The sequence below is a fragment of the Phacochoerus africanus genome, chromosome 7 (genome assembly GCF_016906955.1).
Source record: "Phacochoerus africanus isolate WHEZ1 chromosome 7, ROS_Pafr_v1, whole genome shotgun sequence".
NCBI lineage: Eukaryota > Metazoa > Chordata > Mammalia > Artiodactyla > Suidae > Phacochoerus > Phacochoerus africanus.
In genome coordinates this window covers 4,964,025-4,981,157 of record NC_062550.1, presented here as the reverse complement: position 1 = coordinate 4,981,157, position 17,133 = coordinate 4,964,025, and the positions used below count along the sequence as shown (strand labels likewise).

At 56.1% G+C, this 17,133-nt stretch overlaps 1 protein-coding gene across 1 annotated transcript in view; it reads left to right on the top strand.

Moving 5' to 3' along the window:
• Positions 1 to 3,494: 3,494 nt before the first annotated feature.
• Positions 3,495 to 17,133, top strand: part of PARVB (parvin beta) — a 107,668-nt gene continuing 94,029 nt past the window's right edge. The window contains exon 1 of the mRNA XM_047786039.1: positions 3,495 to 3,688. Coding sequence (XP_047641995.1) covers positions 3,574 to 3,688 — 115 coding nt within the window. The 5' untranslated portion in view covers positions 3,495 to 3,573. The remainder of the gene's footprint in view (positions 3,689 to 17,133) is intronic.

The following is a 17,133-nucleotide window of genomic DNA, read 5'->3' as shown; positions in this document are numbered from 1 at the left end:
CCCTAAAAAAAATCAATCAATCAATCAGGGTCCCTCCAGCTTCTAACCCTTGTAAAAAAATAATCGGATTCCTCCCCAGCCAGCAAGTCATTTCTTGATTGTCATTGGTGATGCAAATGCATCAAAAAAAAAAAAATTACAACTAACACAAGGCATTGTTAAGAAGCTTCTGGGCTGCATTTGATAAGAAATGAGCCTCTCCTCCAGCCCAAGAGGGGCAGGGGAAAGAGAGCCGTTGAGGGCAACATTTCTCCTGAGGTTGCAGAGGCCACCCCTCACCTGCAGCAAGAGAATGACAGTGGAACTTCGCTGAGAAGGTGAGGCTTTGCGGGGATTCCTCAGCACGACGGACACTGCTCGCGTTGAAAATATGATTATTATTTTTTTATACAAACGACGTCTGCAACGTTCCAGAATGCTACGGTCACATGAGGCCCGGGTCAGGGTCAGTTCCTCTTACAACTGAGAATCACTTGATTGGAGCGAGTAACCCTTCCTAAAATAGGTGGACATTCCTTTGGACTTGAGCCTCTTGTTCTTTCACCGTGTAATGGCATTTTTTCTTTTAAAGTAGCACCTTTCAGATGTTCCCGTTGTGGCCCCGTGGAAAGCAACCCGATTAGTATCCGTGAGGATGCAGGTTGGATCCCTGCCCTTGCTCGAGTGGGTCGGGGATCCAGCGTTGCGGTGAGCTGTGGTGTAGGTCTCAGATGCAGCTTGGATCCCTCGTTGCTGTGGCTGTGGTGTAGGCCATCAGCTGTTTCTCCCATTTGACCCCTAGCCTGGGAACTTCCGTATGCTGCAGGTGTAGTCCAAAAAGCAAAAAAAAAAAAGTAGGCACCTTTTAAAGTAGGATTTTTTAGGAGTTCCCTGATGGCTTAGCAGCTAAGGATCTGGCTTTGTGGTGTGGGTTTTTTTGTATCTGTCTTTTTTTTTTTTTTTTTTTTTTTTAGGGCTGCACCTAGGGATCAAACCCGCATCCTCACTGATGCTAGACAGGTTCATTATCACTGAGTCAAAACAGGAACGCCTGGGGCGTGGGTTTGACCCCTGGCCTGGGAACTTCTGCATGCTGCAGGTGCGGCCAAAACAAAAAAAGTGGGTTTTTTTTGTTTTTGTTTGGTCCCCTGCTGCATATGGAGTTCCCAGGCCAGGGATCAGATCTGAGATGCAGTTCTGATCTTTGCTGAATCTTTAACCCACTGTGCCAGGCCGGGGATCCAACCTGTGTCCCAGCATTCCAGACACATCGCTGATCCCATTACGCCAGAGCAGCAATGTCTTAAAGTAGGATTTGACCTGCCTTTGCGGGGTTCCCACGAGCAGCAAGCGAGTGAAAATGGTAAATTCTGTGTGTCCGCTGGGAAGCCAGACCTACTGATGAAACTTCCGAACAATCAGTTATTTAACTGGGTACTCCCTGCACCCGAGACTGCGCCCAGGACCGAGGTTCTTTTCTGCTCTCCATCCAAGGTTTCTTTCCCGAGGCTTCTCTCCTGGTCCCATGCCCTCCCCCTGGGATCCGTGGCTGTGCCCAGGGCCGTGGGAGGGTGGGGGTGGCTGTGGGCCTCCAGAACCAGGATGCGGCATTCGTGTGTTTCTCTAGAGTCTGTACCAAGCAGCAGATTCTCAAAGGGGGCAGAGATCCCCTGCCCTGGGTGACAGTAGCCCTCAGTGTTCAGAGTAGTCTAGCCCTGACTGTGTCAGGGTCCCATCAAGATCCAACAACCGTGCTGTGTAGCACTGGGAACTGTATCTAGTCACTTAATGCTGGAGCATGATAATGTGAGAAAAAAAATATATATATATATACAACATATATAAAACTGGGTCACCTTGCTGTACAGTAGAAAATTGACAGAACACTGTAAACCAGCTATGATGGAAAAAATAAAAATCATTAAAAAAAAAAAGATCAGAGTTCCCGTTGTGGCTTAGTGGAAACGAACCCTACCTACTAGGATCCATGTGGATGCAGGTTCAATCCCTGGCCTGCTCCGTGGGTTGAGGATCTGGCGTTGCCAGGAGCTGTGGTGTAGGTCGCAGACGTGGCTCAGGGCTCCTTGTGCGGGCTCGCCCCCATTCACTCACACCAGGCAGCCTGCATCCCCGTCTGCCACCTCACCTCACCCTCCCCGAGGCCAAGGTCTTTGCTCAAGGTCTCCCTTTCTGTCCTGCCTGCTGAGCCTTCTCTCCCGAGAGAGAAGAAGAATGTCCCTGCATCTCCCAACCCTCTCTTCCTCCTGCTCCCCTGCCTCCCCGCTGGATTCCTAACTGCATCCCACGTCACTGCGGGGCCATGTCCTCCTGGATCACGAGCTCCTGGAGGGCAAGGCTCTGTCCCCCCGGGGTCAGCGCACCCACTGCGGGAGGGCAGGGCCAGGCTCCTGCTGGGCCAACAGAAACGTTTGCTGTTGGGGACGAAGGAGTTACAGAGTGCTGTGGGGTCGGAGCCAGCCGGGAGGGCGAGGGAAAAAACCAACCTTAACCACACACACAGACCTAGACTCCCCTGCTCCTCCCCGGGGGGAAGGCCTCAGATAGTGGTATCTGCTGGGGAAGGACCCCACCCACTGTCCTGGGGAAACAGCCTTAACTCTTTCCACTCCGTCAAGTCTGGAGCTCCGTCCACCTGCGAGTGTCTCCAGAAACCTGCTCACGTCCCTCCTAAATCACTGGGGCCTGGGAACCGGAACCGGTCTCTCTGGGTCCCCTTCCCCACTCGCTGTCACACATCACCCAGAGTCAACCTTGTAGAACCCAAGTCCACCAGGTCACCTCCATCTCAAACCCCTTCTGCGGCTTCCAGCGCTGCCAGGATCTGCCTTGGTCCTCTTCTCTCTCCCGTCCCTGGAGCCCCACGCTGTGCCCTCTGGTCCTGCTCTTTCCTCGGCCTGATTCCAGGCCAACATGTTTCCTGGCTCTTCACGTCTCTTCGGGAAAATTCCTGCCCTCCCCTAGCACAGAACAGGGTGTTCGCGAGGGTTCCTATGTGCCAGCAATGCCCGCCCAACGCAAAGCCTCTTCAGAGCCGGGATTGTGCCTCTAGCCCCAAGCCCGGTTGTGGGTAAAAGTTCAGCAAGTGACATGACTTATTTGTGGGTTATCTGATCCACTTCGGGTGCGCAAAGGTGCTGGCCCCGACTGCCCCCCGGTTCCCTGGAGCCCAGGTACCGGCACCAGAGCCGGCCCAGCCCAGGGCTCAGAGGTGCAGAACAGGAGGAGAAGGCGGAGGAAGCCTTAGGTCTGTCCCAGCGGCGGCACATAGGGGCGGAAGCACCACTTCACTTTGAGAATGAGTGTGACGCGCAGCGTGGGAAAGGCCGAGGGCTCGCGGGCAACCGGCGGGCTGGAAGTGGTGACCGCAGCGCCCGAGAGGGCGCCGAGACCTCGTGCGGCGGGCGCCGCAGGGCCGGGGGCGGGCGGGGGGCGGGGGCCGGCGCCGGGGCCGCGCCCTCCGGGCCACTCCCCAGGCCGAGCAGGCGGCGGCGGCGGCGGTGGCCAAGGCGGCGACCAGGGCGCCTCTCACACGCGCTGCGCCCGCGCCCGGCCCCCGGGGTCCCCGCGCACCCCATGTCCTCCGCACCGCTGCGCTCGCCCGCCCCGCGGCCGCACCGGATGAAGAAGGACGAGTCGTTCCTGGGCAAGCTGGGCGGCACGCTGGCGAGGAAGAAGAAGGCCAAGGAGGGTGAGTCCGCCGGCTGCCGGCCGCCCGCCGCGCACGCGCCGCGCCCCGCCCCGCGGGCCCCGGGCGGGCGGCTGCCTGGCCCCGCGCGCTCGCGCTTGCGCGCACGCCGCCCCGAGTCCCGCCGGGACCCGATCGAGGGGCAGGCGGGACCACGCGGTCCGAGCCCCGCCGGGACCCGGTCGAGTAGCAGCCGGGACCACGCGGCCTGAGCCCTGCCGGGACCCGATTGAGTAGCAGCCGGGACCACGCGGCCCCGAGTCTCGCTCGGGTGGCCGCCGGGGCCACGCGCCCACTCCCCTTCGGGCTCCGCGCGCGCGGCATCCTAACCCCGCCGGGCCCGCGCAGCGCGCAGCCGTGACCTTGGCGGCAGCCCTTGAGCCTCGCGCCTTCCTCCTCCCGAGACCTTTAAACGCCGGCGGGAACCCGGAGCGCGGGCTCCCCCCCCCCCCGCCCCCCGCCGGCGGCTCGTCGAGCCTCTTTGGGCCCCCGGCGTCATCTCGGGGCGCAGCGCCAGCTCCTGCTGAGGGCAGGACGTTGAGCAGACATGGGGCGAGCTCTCGGGGCGCCGAGGCCAGCCCCGGGCCCGCCGCGGCCCGAGGGGTCATGTACGAAGCCCCGCTGCCGGGCAGCACCGCCCGCGGGCCCGCTGGTTCAGCCCTGCCTGAGGGCACTCGCTCCTCAATGGGCACGCGCTGCCGGGCGGGCACAGGCCGGGCCCCGCCAGTGTCCGTGGTGCGGGGTGCTGTCCGGGCTGCGGCCCCCGCGGCGGAGAGGGGAGGGAGGAACTCGTGCGGAGCGGGCAGGCCGGAGCTGCGAGGCCTGTGGGCACCGACTGGGGCACGGACCACAGAGGCCCCTCCATGTCTGACCCCAGGTGCCTGCGAGAATACTGCTAAAAATCTGCCTGCCTTCTCTTACATTTTAAAAGTTTTTTTAGACGTGTGAGGACTCTCGTTTGGGATCTTGAAATACCGCTGTTCTCTGGGCCCCTCCCGGGGCCGCATTCCGGAATTTTCCCTTTGTTCTGGCCCGGAGGTTCGTCCTCTGGGCCAGATGCCCTGCGGGTGAGGGTGCGTGGTGTGCTGGGGCAGCTCTGAAAAGGCTGGTGCGAGCTGGCCTTGGGCAGGACATGGGGAAGGTGTGTCAGCGGTCACGGGTGTGCAGAGTTCCTCATAGCCCAGCTTGACCTGTGCTCTAGAAGGTCCCCTTGGACCTCCAGGATGAGCCCCCTCCACCGTGTGACCTAAGGACATGCTTGCAGGGACACATAGACACACGTCCCCGTACTCATTTCTCCCTTCGAGATATGTATTCTGTGCTCCCATGCATTTCCCACCCAGGGGTGTGTGTGTGTGTGTGTGTGCGCGCGCGCGCGCGCGCGCGCGCGTGTGTGTCGGGGAGGAGGAAGGGGGAAGGTGAGGGGAGTGTGTGCTCTTGCATTTCCCATCCAGAGCACTTTTATCCAATTAAGATGATTGGGTTCCCAGAGGGCAGGGCCTTTTGAAAAAATGTGGCCTGGCATATCAGTAAACAAAGGATGTTGCAGCCTTCTAGCCTCCACTGCCACCCCTCCCGGTGAGCCCTGAGGGGACTCAGGATGTGAAAGCCCAGGACTCTGGTCCCTGAGGGCTGAGGTGCTCATCAAAGGACTGATTTCAGTGAGTCCTTTGCATCTTCCTGTACTTAGAAAAGCCCTAAATTCCTTAACTTGAGATGTCTGGTTTTCTTTCATTAATAGTAATCTTTTAGCTTTCCCGTCGGGGCTCAGTGGTTAACGAATCCGACTAGGAAACATGAGGTTGTGGGTTCCATCCAGATTACAAACCAGTAATCTTTGCCCTTTTTTTTTTTTTTAGGGCCACACCCGCAGCATATGGAGTTTCCCAGGCTAGGGGTCTAATTGGAGCTACAGCTGCCAGCCTACACCACAGCCACAGCAACGCCAGAGCAGAGCCACGTCTGTGACCTACACTACAGCTCACGGCATCGCCGGATTCTTAACCCCTTGAGCGAGGCCAGGGATCGAACCCACAACCTCATGGTTCCTAGTTGGATTTGTTTCCGCTGCGCCACGACGGGAACGCCTCATTAGCAGTAGTCTTTTAATGTTCCGACTACCTGGTCTGTGTTGCAAAAACGCCTATGGAGCCTGGCCCCTCCCCTGGCTCTTCTGAGCTGCCCATAGAGTTATCCCAGGGGCTGCAACCTGGGCCCCAGTCCTTAGTTTTGTCTGCCAGGTAAAACGTCATTCTTCACTCTAAGGTTGTGCGGTTTTTTGCGGTTGACAAGTGGGTCCAAGCACATTGGCGACTCCTCTCTGAGGCCTGGCATTTGGGATCCAAACTGGCTTATTTATCTCCATCAAGTCGCACCTCCTGAAAGCGGCGATAAATGGCCTTCGCATGTCCCTTGATCATTCCGCCTGCCTCGGTTGCTGTCCTGTCACCTTCACCCAAATCAGTGTCCTTCCCTTTCTAGTTCATGCGTTGCCTGCTGTGAGCCCCTAGGAAGTAAAGGTGAACAAAGCTCTTGCTTTCCTGGACCGAGGGGTCGGGGCGTAACGAAATAAACAGACCACCATCCCGTAGCAATATGTGCTGCGGTCAGATGGATGCCCACGCAAGGCCTCAGGCGGCTGATGTTTGGGTTGAGACCCAAAGGAGCCAAGAAGGAAAGCCATTCCTCCCAGAGCAGCAGGTCAGCAGAATGTTCTGGACAGTGACAGCTTTTTATAGGTGACATTTACACTCTTGGAATACGAAGAAGCACAGGCCTGAGTCATGGACAGGCCCCAAGTTCCCAAGCCAAGGCCTTGTCCTTGCCTTTGTGAACTGGCCGGCACCTAGAAAATGGAGGACCAATCTGGCTTAATTTAACTCTGCCAAGAATCGCAATAGTCCAGACGTGCTGTGCTGAATAAAAGAGGCCTGAAAACAGCGGAAGGAGAGAGGTGCTTTCGTGGCGCAGCTGGCGTTGCTTTGGTGTGAGTTAGCTGGGTCCCTTGCCTTGGTTCTCAAGGTTGGGGTATCTGGTACCCTCAGGGGTTCCCCATGCAAACAGGAATTGGGCTCAGATGCAGGAATTGGGGGAGGACTGGCCTGGGAAGGGCTCAGTGGCTTCTGTCTGGTCTGGCGGGAAGTGGGGAAGGAGTCAGAAGCAGGAGACTGGAGTTCCCGCTGTGGCGCAGTGGAAACGAATCTGACTAGTATCCGTGAGGACGCAGGTTCACTGGGTCCCTGGCCTCGCTTAGAGGGTCAGGGATCCGGTGTTGCCGTGAGCTGTGGTGTAGGTCGCAGATGTGGCTTGGATCCCGTGATCTCGTGTTGCTGTGGCTGTGGGGTAGGCTGGCTGCAGCTCTGATTCTACCCTTAGCCTGGGAACTTCCATATGCCACAGGTTCAAGCCCTGGAAAACAACCCCCCCCCCCAAAAAAAAACCCAACCCCCCCCCAAAAAAAAACCCAACCCCCCCCCCAAAACCCAGAAGTGAGGTGAGAAGCCTGGAGAATGAGGTTCTGAATGATTGAGGGTTGCCAGTCTTCCTGCGGGCCTGTTTCCTTGGCAGCCTGCCCTCCCTGTTGCTCAGGTGCATCCCCAGCTGCAGCAGGTCTTGGCCCAGACCCAGGGCCCCGGTGGGGAGGCTCTCATTTGCCTGCCAGGGACCGATCAGGAAGACGGCGCTTTGAGGTGTCCTGGGCGCTGCCAGCTGTGCCATGGGCGGGTTTCATTTCCTTGTTGTTAGAGAGTTGATGGTGAATTCAGGAGTGTGGGTGGAGGTGCGGCCCCTGTAAGGGAGGTGGCGCGGGGGAGGATGCTGGGCCGAGGATGGCACTGCCGAGAAGCCAGAGATCCCGGGTGCCCCGAGCATTCGGCCCTGCCCGCCCAGGTTGGCAGAGCTCGAGGCTGTGACCAAGTGCGGAGGGACAGGTGGGGGGATGTCCTGCCATCTTCCAGAGAAGGTCACATCAGGAAATGCGTTCTGGGCTTCGGAGGGGCTGCTGGGGGAAGTGCCGGTGGATGAATTCACAGCGTGGTGAAGGCTGATGTGCCATGGAAGGACCCGAGTCATGTCATGTGGTAGCTGGTTTAGAAAACAGAAGTGGGACGAACTGTGGGCATCAGGAGTGGAGAGGAACACTTGAAAGCCCCAGAGCTCCCGAAGGAGCCACTCATTAAAGCTCATCGGTTACTGGAGCTGGACAGAGCAGGCGCAGAGGAAGACTCCCCACGAGGGCCCCCTGGTGACCATGGGTGACAGCCCGCAGGTCCAGCCGGCAGCGGGGGGGGGGCGGGGGGAGGGAGGGAGGCACCCCAGGGTCACCCCAGCTACTGTGTAAAGTCCTTAGTGGCGGGTGGCCAGTTCTGGGTTGGGGGACCCTGGACGGAAGGGGTGGAATGGAGTCCACTCCACCCATTTGCCGCAAGAGGGACCCCCCCCACCCTTGACCTTTGCCCTCTGCCCAGACACCAGTGACAGGTGCCAGGCTGCACAGCACTGAACCCACCACAGCCAAGCCTGGAGGTTCTGTCCCTCCCACTTTTCCGAGGAAAGCGAGCCTTGAGGAATTCCTGTTCCCTGATTGCTTTTTCTCTTCTTTCCCTCCCTCCCTCCCTCTCTTTGTAAATGTGTTTTTAGGGCAGTTTAAGGTCTCATTCCCTAGTGACCTAGGATGTGGAGCCTTTTCTAGGGTCATGTTTCATCTCCACATCTTTTTTGGTGAGGTGTCCATTCAGATCTTTGGCCTTTTTTTTTTTTTTTTTTTTCTGGGCCGGGGATTGAACCTGCGCCACGGCAGTGACAATGCCAGGTCCTTAACTCACTGAGCCACTAGGAAACTCATTTTTAAAAATTGAGTTGTTTGATTTCTTCTACTTAAATTTTAGGACTTTTTGATGTATTGTGGTCACAAATCCTTTGTCAGGTATGTCCTTCACAGACACTCTCTCCTGCTCCGTGGCTTGTCTTCTGGGTCTCTTAAGCCCAGCATTTGATGCAGAAATAGTGGTAAGTGAGCAAGATGTGGTCTGAGACCTCATGAACTAGGTCTAAAGTGACACCAGGGGGCTGCACCCTTGCGAAACAGGTGTTCTGTTTTCTTTGGTGGATTTATTTATTTATGTATTTTATTTTTTGGTCTCTTTGTCTTTTTAGGGCCGCTCCCGCGGCATATAGAGGTTCCCAGGCTGGGGGTCGAATCGGAGCTGCAGCTGTCGGCCTATACCACAGCCACAGCAACGCCAGATCCAAGCCACTTCTGCGACCTACACCACAGCTCACGGCAACGCCGGATCCTTAACCCACTGAGCGAGGCCAGGGATCGAACCCACAACCTCATGGTTCCTAGTCGGATTCGTTTCTGCTGCACCACGACGGGAACTCCTCTTTGGTGGATTTAAATGACTTCCAGGGAGCATCTCCGTCTGAGCCAGCACGGCTGACCCTAGGCAGTCCACCCTGTCCCCCTGTCCCCCACGAAGTGATCGGCTGTGTCGACCCCAAACACCATCCCCCCTCAACACTGCTCCATCATAAGAGTACTGGACGGAGGTGCTGCGTCACTTAGCCCTGCAGGTGGGACTTTTTTTCCCTTTCTTGGCCACTCTGCTGCATGTGGAGTTCCCGAGCCAGGGATCAGATCTGAGCCACAGTCTAGACGGAAGTCGCAGCTGTGGCAATGCTAGATTCTTAACCCACTGTGCCAGATCGGGGATCGAACCTGTGTCCCAATGCCTCCAAGATGCCCGCCGATGCTGTGTTGCCACATCAGGAACTCTCAAGGTGGGACCTGCCCACAAGTTACCTGGAAGGCAGGACTTTCCCCCTCACTTTATAGTTGAGCCAACACGACCTTACCCAGCAGCCACTTCCTGGTGGTTTAAACCAGTGGTTCTCATGAAATATGAAAAATCAGTAGATACATAAGTAAATGAATAAAATTGGAGTTCCCTGGTGGCTCAGTGCGTTAAGGATCTGGTGTTGTCACTGCTGCAGGCGCAGGCTAGATCCTGGCTTGGGAACTTCCATGTGCTGCAGGCATGGGCCCCAAAATAAATAAATAAAAAAAACCCCCGTAGTTGTCAGGTGGGGGTCATTCTGCCCCCAGGGGACATGGGCAGTGTCACGACCAGGGTGGGGGTGCTGGTGGCCTCTCGTGGTTGGGGACCAGGAATGCTGGTTAACATCCCACGATGCTCCAGACAGCCGCACGCGGGGTTGGGAACAGTGCTGGGCGGAGACACCTGTGGGTCTTTCCTCGGGTGTCTTAGAACCAAGACAAGGTGACAAGCCGCAGAGGTGGAAGAGCCCCCAGGGCCCCCAACTGCCTGAGTCTGCCAGTGGCCCTTGAAGGCCCGCCTGGACCCCACCTCGGCGCAGCGCAGGGGGCTCCCAGCCCAGTCTCCTGAGGGCAGGGACCTGCATGGCCCACCCAGGCTGGGCATGTGTGGCCAGGCCGGCTGGTTACAGGCAGGTGTGGTGCTCACAGGGAGCCAGGCGGCAAGGGGGGTCCCGGGGAGCAGGAGCTGTCCCTGGCAGACCCCCGTCTCTGCAGGTGGGGGGGGGGGGCGAGAAGAACGGGGACGCTTTGGTGAGAGCTCGAAGGAAGTGCAGTTGCTTCCCTGTAATTTGAGCCCTGAGGACCTAGGGACACAGAAGAAGCTTTACCTGGCCGCCTGGGAGCTGGTGGCAGGTGGGGACCAGGCCCCGGCCTGTCCTCAGGAGCCTGTGGACGCTGTGGGAGGGGGCGGGCCCTGTGTTGATGGAGACCCAGGTTGGGGGGTGCACAGCCTGGACTTGGAGGAGTGGTCCCCTGGGTGCGAGTAAAGGCTGGCCAGGAATCAGAGAGGAGGGCCCTGGAGGAGACCCCAGCTCGTCCTGCTGGGGACGTGCCGGAGGCTCAGCATGGCCGGTTGTGGTGTGGCCAGTGGGCCGTGGTCAGCCGCGGGGCCAGGTAGAGCAGTCCTTGGGCCCTCCTGGCTCGTGGGAGCAGCAGGTGCTGGTGACCCATCTCAGCGACTTTACGGAGTCGGGTGTGGAATGGACTGGAGTGGGGTGGGCCGTGAGAAAGTGGCTGGCATGTAGCTGCAGGCAGGGTGGGCTTCCTGGAGGCAGTACCCTGGGCGGGGAAGCTGCAGGATTCTTGAAATGGAGAGGAGGTCAGAGGAGGCCTGGGAGGTGCAGCTGCAGGGCCTGATACTGAGGTTGCCACTCAGAGGCTACTCTGAGCTGGAAGGATCTTTGCATAGAAGCAGCTTAGAGGAGGCCTGGTTTTCTAGGGCCCCTGCCCTGCTCCCTGCTGCTCAGGGGGCTGGTGCACCTGGGGAGGCCTAGAGGCTGCTCAGGGCGTTTGCGTAGAGAACTGATTGGGGCACGTAGTGACCTTGAAGTGATTTCCACAGCCTCTTTTAAGTGGATCTCAACCCTCCCCCTTCCCTTCGAAAATAATACTGAAGGTCCTGCTGTGTCCACTGGGAACTCTATCTAGTCACTTAGGAAGGAGCATGATGACGTGAGAATGAAGAATGTACACGCGTCTGTGTGCCTGGGTCCGCTTGCTCACAGTAGAAAGCTGACAGAACGCCGTAAACCAGCTCCGATGGAAAAAATGAAAATCATCATTAAAAAAGAGATAAAATTATCCTGGACTAGTACCCCTCTTTGCGGTAAGATATGGGGCCAGGGTTTGTAATGAGTGTGGTCCCCTTTGGCCAGGGAGGGGGGACTTTTGGGGGCTCCTTTGCATTTCCAGACCCTGCGTTTGCTCAGGTGATTGCTTTGATCTACCGGACCCTTGGGAAGGTGACTGCAGGTCATGGTTAAGGTGGGTCGGACTCTTAGAAGAAGGGGAAGAGAGTGACTGGTGAAGACGTGGAAGGATGTGAGCGGGTGAGGGGCCAGGACCATGTACGCGGGGGGTTCTAGAACGTTCTATGGGAAGAGGCGTCGGTGTAGGTTCTCTGCAGACCCTTCCGTGTTGCTTGCTCCGAACCCCTAAGGCGTCTTCTTTGAGCAGGGGGGGTCTCTGTCTGTGGGGGCAGCCCGGAGAGGGAGCTTCGGTCTGTCGGCTGCTCTATTGCAACGCACTTCTTAGGGAGTCGTTGGCAGGCCCTGGAAGCCACTGCTCTGTTTTCCTCTCTCTGGCTGAGAGGAAGTGGCTTTCAGGGGGCTTGGTGTGGCTTTGTCAAGTTTCCTTTGATTATTATTCTGATTATAATCTTCAAATCCAGCACTTCGCCTTGTTTGTTCTGCGTTTTGCCCACACGCCTGTGGGCCTTTCAGAGAGAAACACGTCGGCACGTCAGCGGGTTCCACGCTGGGCTTTTTTCCCGGTCATCTGCTGAAATCTGGGAAACGTTGCTTCCATGGAGAATGGAAATGCAGATGCTGGCTCCAGAGTCGTGACTTTGCACTCCTCCCCTTCCAGGAAGAGCGCTCTCTGTGGTCCTCCTGGCATCTTGGTTATTCCTGAGTGGGCCCGAGGAGTCCCGTCGCCTTGGCAACCCCACGCTCATCAGAGGAGCTCTGCGTTGAATTCCCGTCTCCCTTCGGTGGGATTAATATTTATCGCACATCCCGAAGTTGCTTTTACCTTCGTGCTCCCTGTCCAGTCGTCAGAATAATTAAGGGACCCTTAGACGGTGGAAGGGACGAAGCGCCTGCTCTGAGCGGGTTTTAAGCGCTCTGATTGATTTCCCCCCCCCCTGCTGTGGTTGGCAGAGGGCAGGACCTTGACCCGGCTATTTTCTTGTTTTCAAACATGTGGTCCCATCACAGGAGAGACATACCCTCAGAAAGCCCGTTTCCTCCTTGCATCAGCCGCACACTTGACTTTTTCAGATGAAAAATGGCTTTACTTCCTCGTGAGTGTATTTATTATTTATATTATGTAGAAGCTGAAAGACCTATCAGTAAGTTTAGGGGTCCCTTATTAACCCACGCTGGCCCCCTGTTGTTAATCTGCTCATCTATACTAATTGTGTGGGGGTGAGAGGAGGTAAACACGGACTGCAATCATTCTGGAAGTTTCTGGTGGCTCTTGCGTCATTGAGATACTGCTGTTTTTCAAAAATATAATTGATTTACAGTATTATGGTAGCGTCAGGTAGACAGCAGGGGATTCAGTTCTGCACACGCACACACATCTGTGTATCTATATATTCTTTTTTTTTTTGTCTTTTGTTGTTGTTATTGTTGTTGTTGTTGTTGCTATTTCTTGGGCCGCTCCCGCGGCATATGGAGGTTCCCAGGCTAGGGGTCGAATTGGAGCTGTAGCCACCGGCCTACGCCAGAGCCACAGCAACGCGGGATCCGAGCCACGTCTGCGACCTACACCACAGCTCACGGCAACGCCGGATCGTTAACCCACTGAGCAAGGGCAGGGACCGAACCCGCAGACTCATGGTTCCTAGTCGGGTTCGTTAACCACTGCGCCACGACGGGAACTCCTATATATTCTTTTTCAGATTCTTTTCCACCCTAGGCTATTACAGACTGTTGAGTTCAGTTCCCTGTGCTCTACAGCAGGTCCTTGTTGGTTACCTATTTTATATATAGTAATGATCTTATGTTCATCCCCAACTCCTAATTTATCCCTTCCCCTCCCCTTCCCCTTTGGTAACCGTAAGTTGTTTTCTGTGTCTGTGAGTCTCTTTCTGTTTTGTAAATAAGTCCGTTTGTATCATTTTTGGATTCCACGTATAAGTGATATCACCTGATGCTTGTCTTTCTGTGTCGGACTTGCTTCATGTGGTCATCTCTCCAGGTCTGTCCGTGTTGCTGCCAAGGGGATTCTTTCGTTCTCTTTTACGGCTGGAGATGCTCCTTCGTAAACATCAAACGTGGTACCGCGTTCTGATCATGAGAGAAAATGGAATGGGCAGCGGGTTCTGGCATCGTCTGGTCCCTGGGGCTCACAGCACCCGAGGCATCACGTGATTGGCTCTGGGAAGCCAGTGGTCCGTCTGCCTTCTCCGAGCATCCTCTGGCCATGGAATCCCCTTGGGCACTCTGGGTCTCACCCTCTGAGTGGGAAGGCTTTGGAGCCCCACTTCCTCATTTCTGAGCTGGGGAAATGCGGGGAAGATGGCACCTCTGCCTTTCCCCAGCTGGCGAGACCTCGCGGGTTCCCAGCAGGGCAGCGTGTTGGTGTTGGTGTGGGAGGTAGCACCCTGGAGGTGGGGGAGGGGGGGAAGCGGGTGGGAGGTGGGGGGGCCAGGCCTGCGCTCACATCCTTGCTCCGTGGGTCCATTACTCCGTCTGTCTCAGCCTCTTCCTGACTGGGCCCCTGTGGATCTCGGGGGGCACCTGCCCTTAGACAATGTGAAGATAAAATGACATAAAGGTTGGAGTTCCCGTTATGGTTCATTGGTTAAGAACCCGACTAGTATCCATGAGGCTGTGGGTTCAATCCCTGGCCTCGATCAGTGGGTTAAGAATCCGGTGTTGCCGCAAGTCGCGGCATGGGTCACAGATGCCGCTTGGATCTGGCGTGGCTGTGGCTGTGCTGCAGGCTGGCAGCTGCAGCGAGGATTCGACGCCTAGCCTCAGAACTTCCATGTGCTGCAGGTGAGGCCCTAAAAAGAAAAAAAAAAAATGCAGTGAGGGTTTCATTAGCACTTAAGTGCTCAGTAACTATTAATTATGGATACTGCTAACAAGTGAGGCACTGACACAGACGCTGACTCCAGAGCTGGTTAGTGATAGAGCAGGGCTGGCTGTGTCCCCTGGAGAGTAGCCTCAGCTCGATTGATAACGACTGCGTGCCCCGTGTTAGGAAGGATTCTGAGGCAGCATCTGGGCTGGGGAAAGAAAGCCGAGACTGTCTAGGCCAGCCTGCAGTGTATATGGGAGGGTTAAGCGCTGAGTGATTGTCATCCCCAGAATAGAAGCCTTTTCTCGCTCTAGTCCTGTGTCATTTCAGCAGCTCTGGCTGCTTCTTTCGCAGTGTGTCCTGTGAAGGCACGGGTTGGCAGTTGGTAGCAGAGTTACAGAAATCCTTTAAAATATTTGTGTGTGGGGAAAGCTGGCATCCTGCTTCCCTCCTGGCCCACGGTGGCTGGGAAGCCTGCTCCTTTGAGGTGTGCGGTGCAGAGAATCGGAGTTCCCCGTTTGCCGAGCAGCAGGTGTTTCTGAGCGGAAGCAGCGGTCCTGGAGTGTGAGCCCTGCTCGTCGGGGCCTTTCCGCCCACCTCGGCCTCCTTCTTTGCCAGCAGCCTGAGGAATCAGAACATTAGGCAAATCTGTGCAGTTTCTCATATGCTTGCATGTTAGCAGTTGAATTCTTGTTAAGCTTAGGCATTTTGAAATGATTGTCCTTGGTCTGAGGTTTTTTTCCTTTTTCTTTTTCTTTTCTGGCTGCCTCTCGGCATGTGGAGTTCCCAGGCCAGGGATCAGATCTGAGACAATGCCAGATCCTTTAACCCACTGCGCTGGCTTTGCAGAGACACTGAGGTCCCGTTGTGCCGCAGCGGGAACTCCTTTGTCTGGGCCTTTGAACCTTGACTTACTTGTGAGTCACCCAGAGTGAGTCAGGAATATTGATTTCCCCAAGTAGGACCATCTGTGTTTACAGCTGCTGTTTTCATAAGTTGGTCATTTTCATACTTTGATTTGAAAAATCGCAATTCCAGAGGATCTAGTTTTTAGTCTAATATTAAGTTATTAAAAAGTTCAGGAGGGGCCGGATGTTTCCTAACTCCCAGGGCTCACTGGCATCCAGCTCTCCTGGAAGCAGCTATCTGGTTTGATGGAGCCACAACCGCCCTCAGTGTCTGCCGCGTCTCCTGTTACCGTGGAGCTTGCGAGAACCGTCCCGGCGCTGCTCTAAGTGCGTGGACAGAGCATCCTTTGAGCAGGCTGGGGGAGGGGACAGCTTGTTGCGGTGTCTGTAATTCATTGTTGGTATAAATAGACTTTGAGGGACATTGTGCCCAAAGCCTAATTTGAAGTGTGTTTGTCCCTTTCATTTTTTTCCTGTTTTGGCAATTAATATTACCCTTCAAAGGAAGACTTGAATGCATCCATACTTGACAAGTACACGTTTAATAGAGGATCATCTGAGAAGAAGTGAGGGAAAAGTTAAAAGAAGAATGAAAAAAAGCCCACACAACACCCAGGAGTTCCCTGGTGGCCTCATGGTTAAGGATATGGTGTTGTCACTACTGGGGCGCAGGTTCCATCCTTGGCCTGGGAACTTCTGCATGGCGCAGCCAAAAAAAAAAAAAAAAAAATCCCACCCAGGAGTTCCTGTTGTGGCTCAGCTGGTTAAGGATCTGACATAGTGTCCTTGAGGATATGGGTTCAATCCCTGGCCTTGCTCAGTGGGTTAAGGATCTGGTCTCACCACAAGCTGTGGTGTAGGTTGCAGATGTGACTTGGATCTGGTATTGCTGTGGCCGTGGTGGAGGCCAGCAGCTGCAGCGCTGATTCGACCCCTGGCCTGGGAACCTCCATGTGCCGCAGATGTGGCTTTAAAAAAAATCCCACCCCGAGTGTCGTCTACAGTGGTCGTGGTCACGACTGAGGCTTGTTGGCACCTGGGATATTCCAGGCATGGTGCCAACCACTCCACGGGTGACCTCATTTAATCTTCACCCAAAGCTGGGAAGCGGGCAGCACGCGGTTATCCCCATTTTGCAGATGAGCAAACGGAGGCTCAGAGGAGCGAAGTCCATTGCAAGAGGTCACTCTGCCGGCTGGTGAGATTAAAACTCTGGCAGCCTGGCTCTTAATTGCCACCAACTTGTCCGCCGAGTGATTCAAACGCAAGTAACCTTCCCAGCTGGTTCGCAGTCGCGTCATTATCATTCCTGGCAGTGGAGATGCAGGCAGCCCCAGTAAGACGGATACTACAGAGGAGACACATGAGCTTAATTTTGTGCTGAATGGGCTCGTTGGCATTTGCAGAACCGTGACGGAGCCTCGGCAGCTTCGTGCTGCTCCAGGACCCAGTCCAGGTCCCCACGGCCCCCTGTCGCCTGCTCAGCTCATTGTCCTTGGCTCCGGGCCCTCACGTATGCTGTTCCCTCTGCCCATTGGCTTGACTGTCAGCCTCCAGCAGGTGGGGGCCCCGTGCTGCCACCTCACCCACCACGTCTTGTGCCTTCCTGCCAGACGTGGTTGGCTCTGTGACCCGTCTCCTGTCAGCCTGGGTCCCCTGGCTGTCCTTGTCTCATCTCCAGAGATGCTAAGAGATGCTCTCAGCCTCTTAACGTGGTCTTGGTGTGCTTGCTAAGTGCGCAAGAGGCAGTTTGTGCAGTGGTCACAGCCCTGGCCTTTGAGGGTTTCAGTGCTTACTGCTGCGCCCTGTGGCTTTGACCTGGGGTGGGCACTTCCCTGCCCTTTGCCCTTTGCCTGTGCCATGCAGAAGTTCCCCGGGCCAGGGATGGAACCCAAGCCACCACCGCGGTGACAATGCCGGATCCTTAACTGCTAGGCCACCAGGGAGCT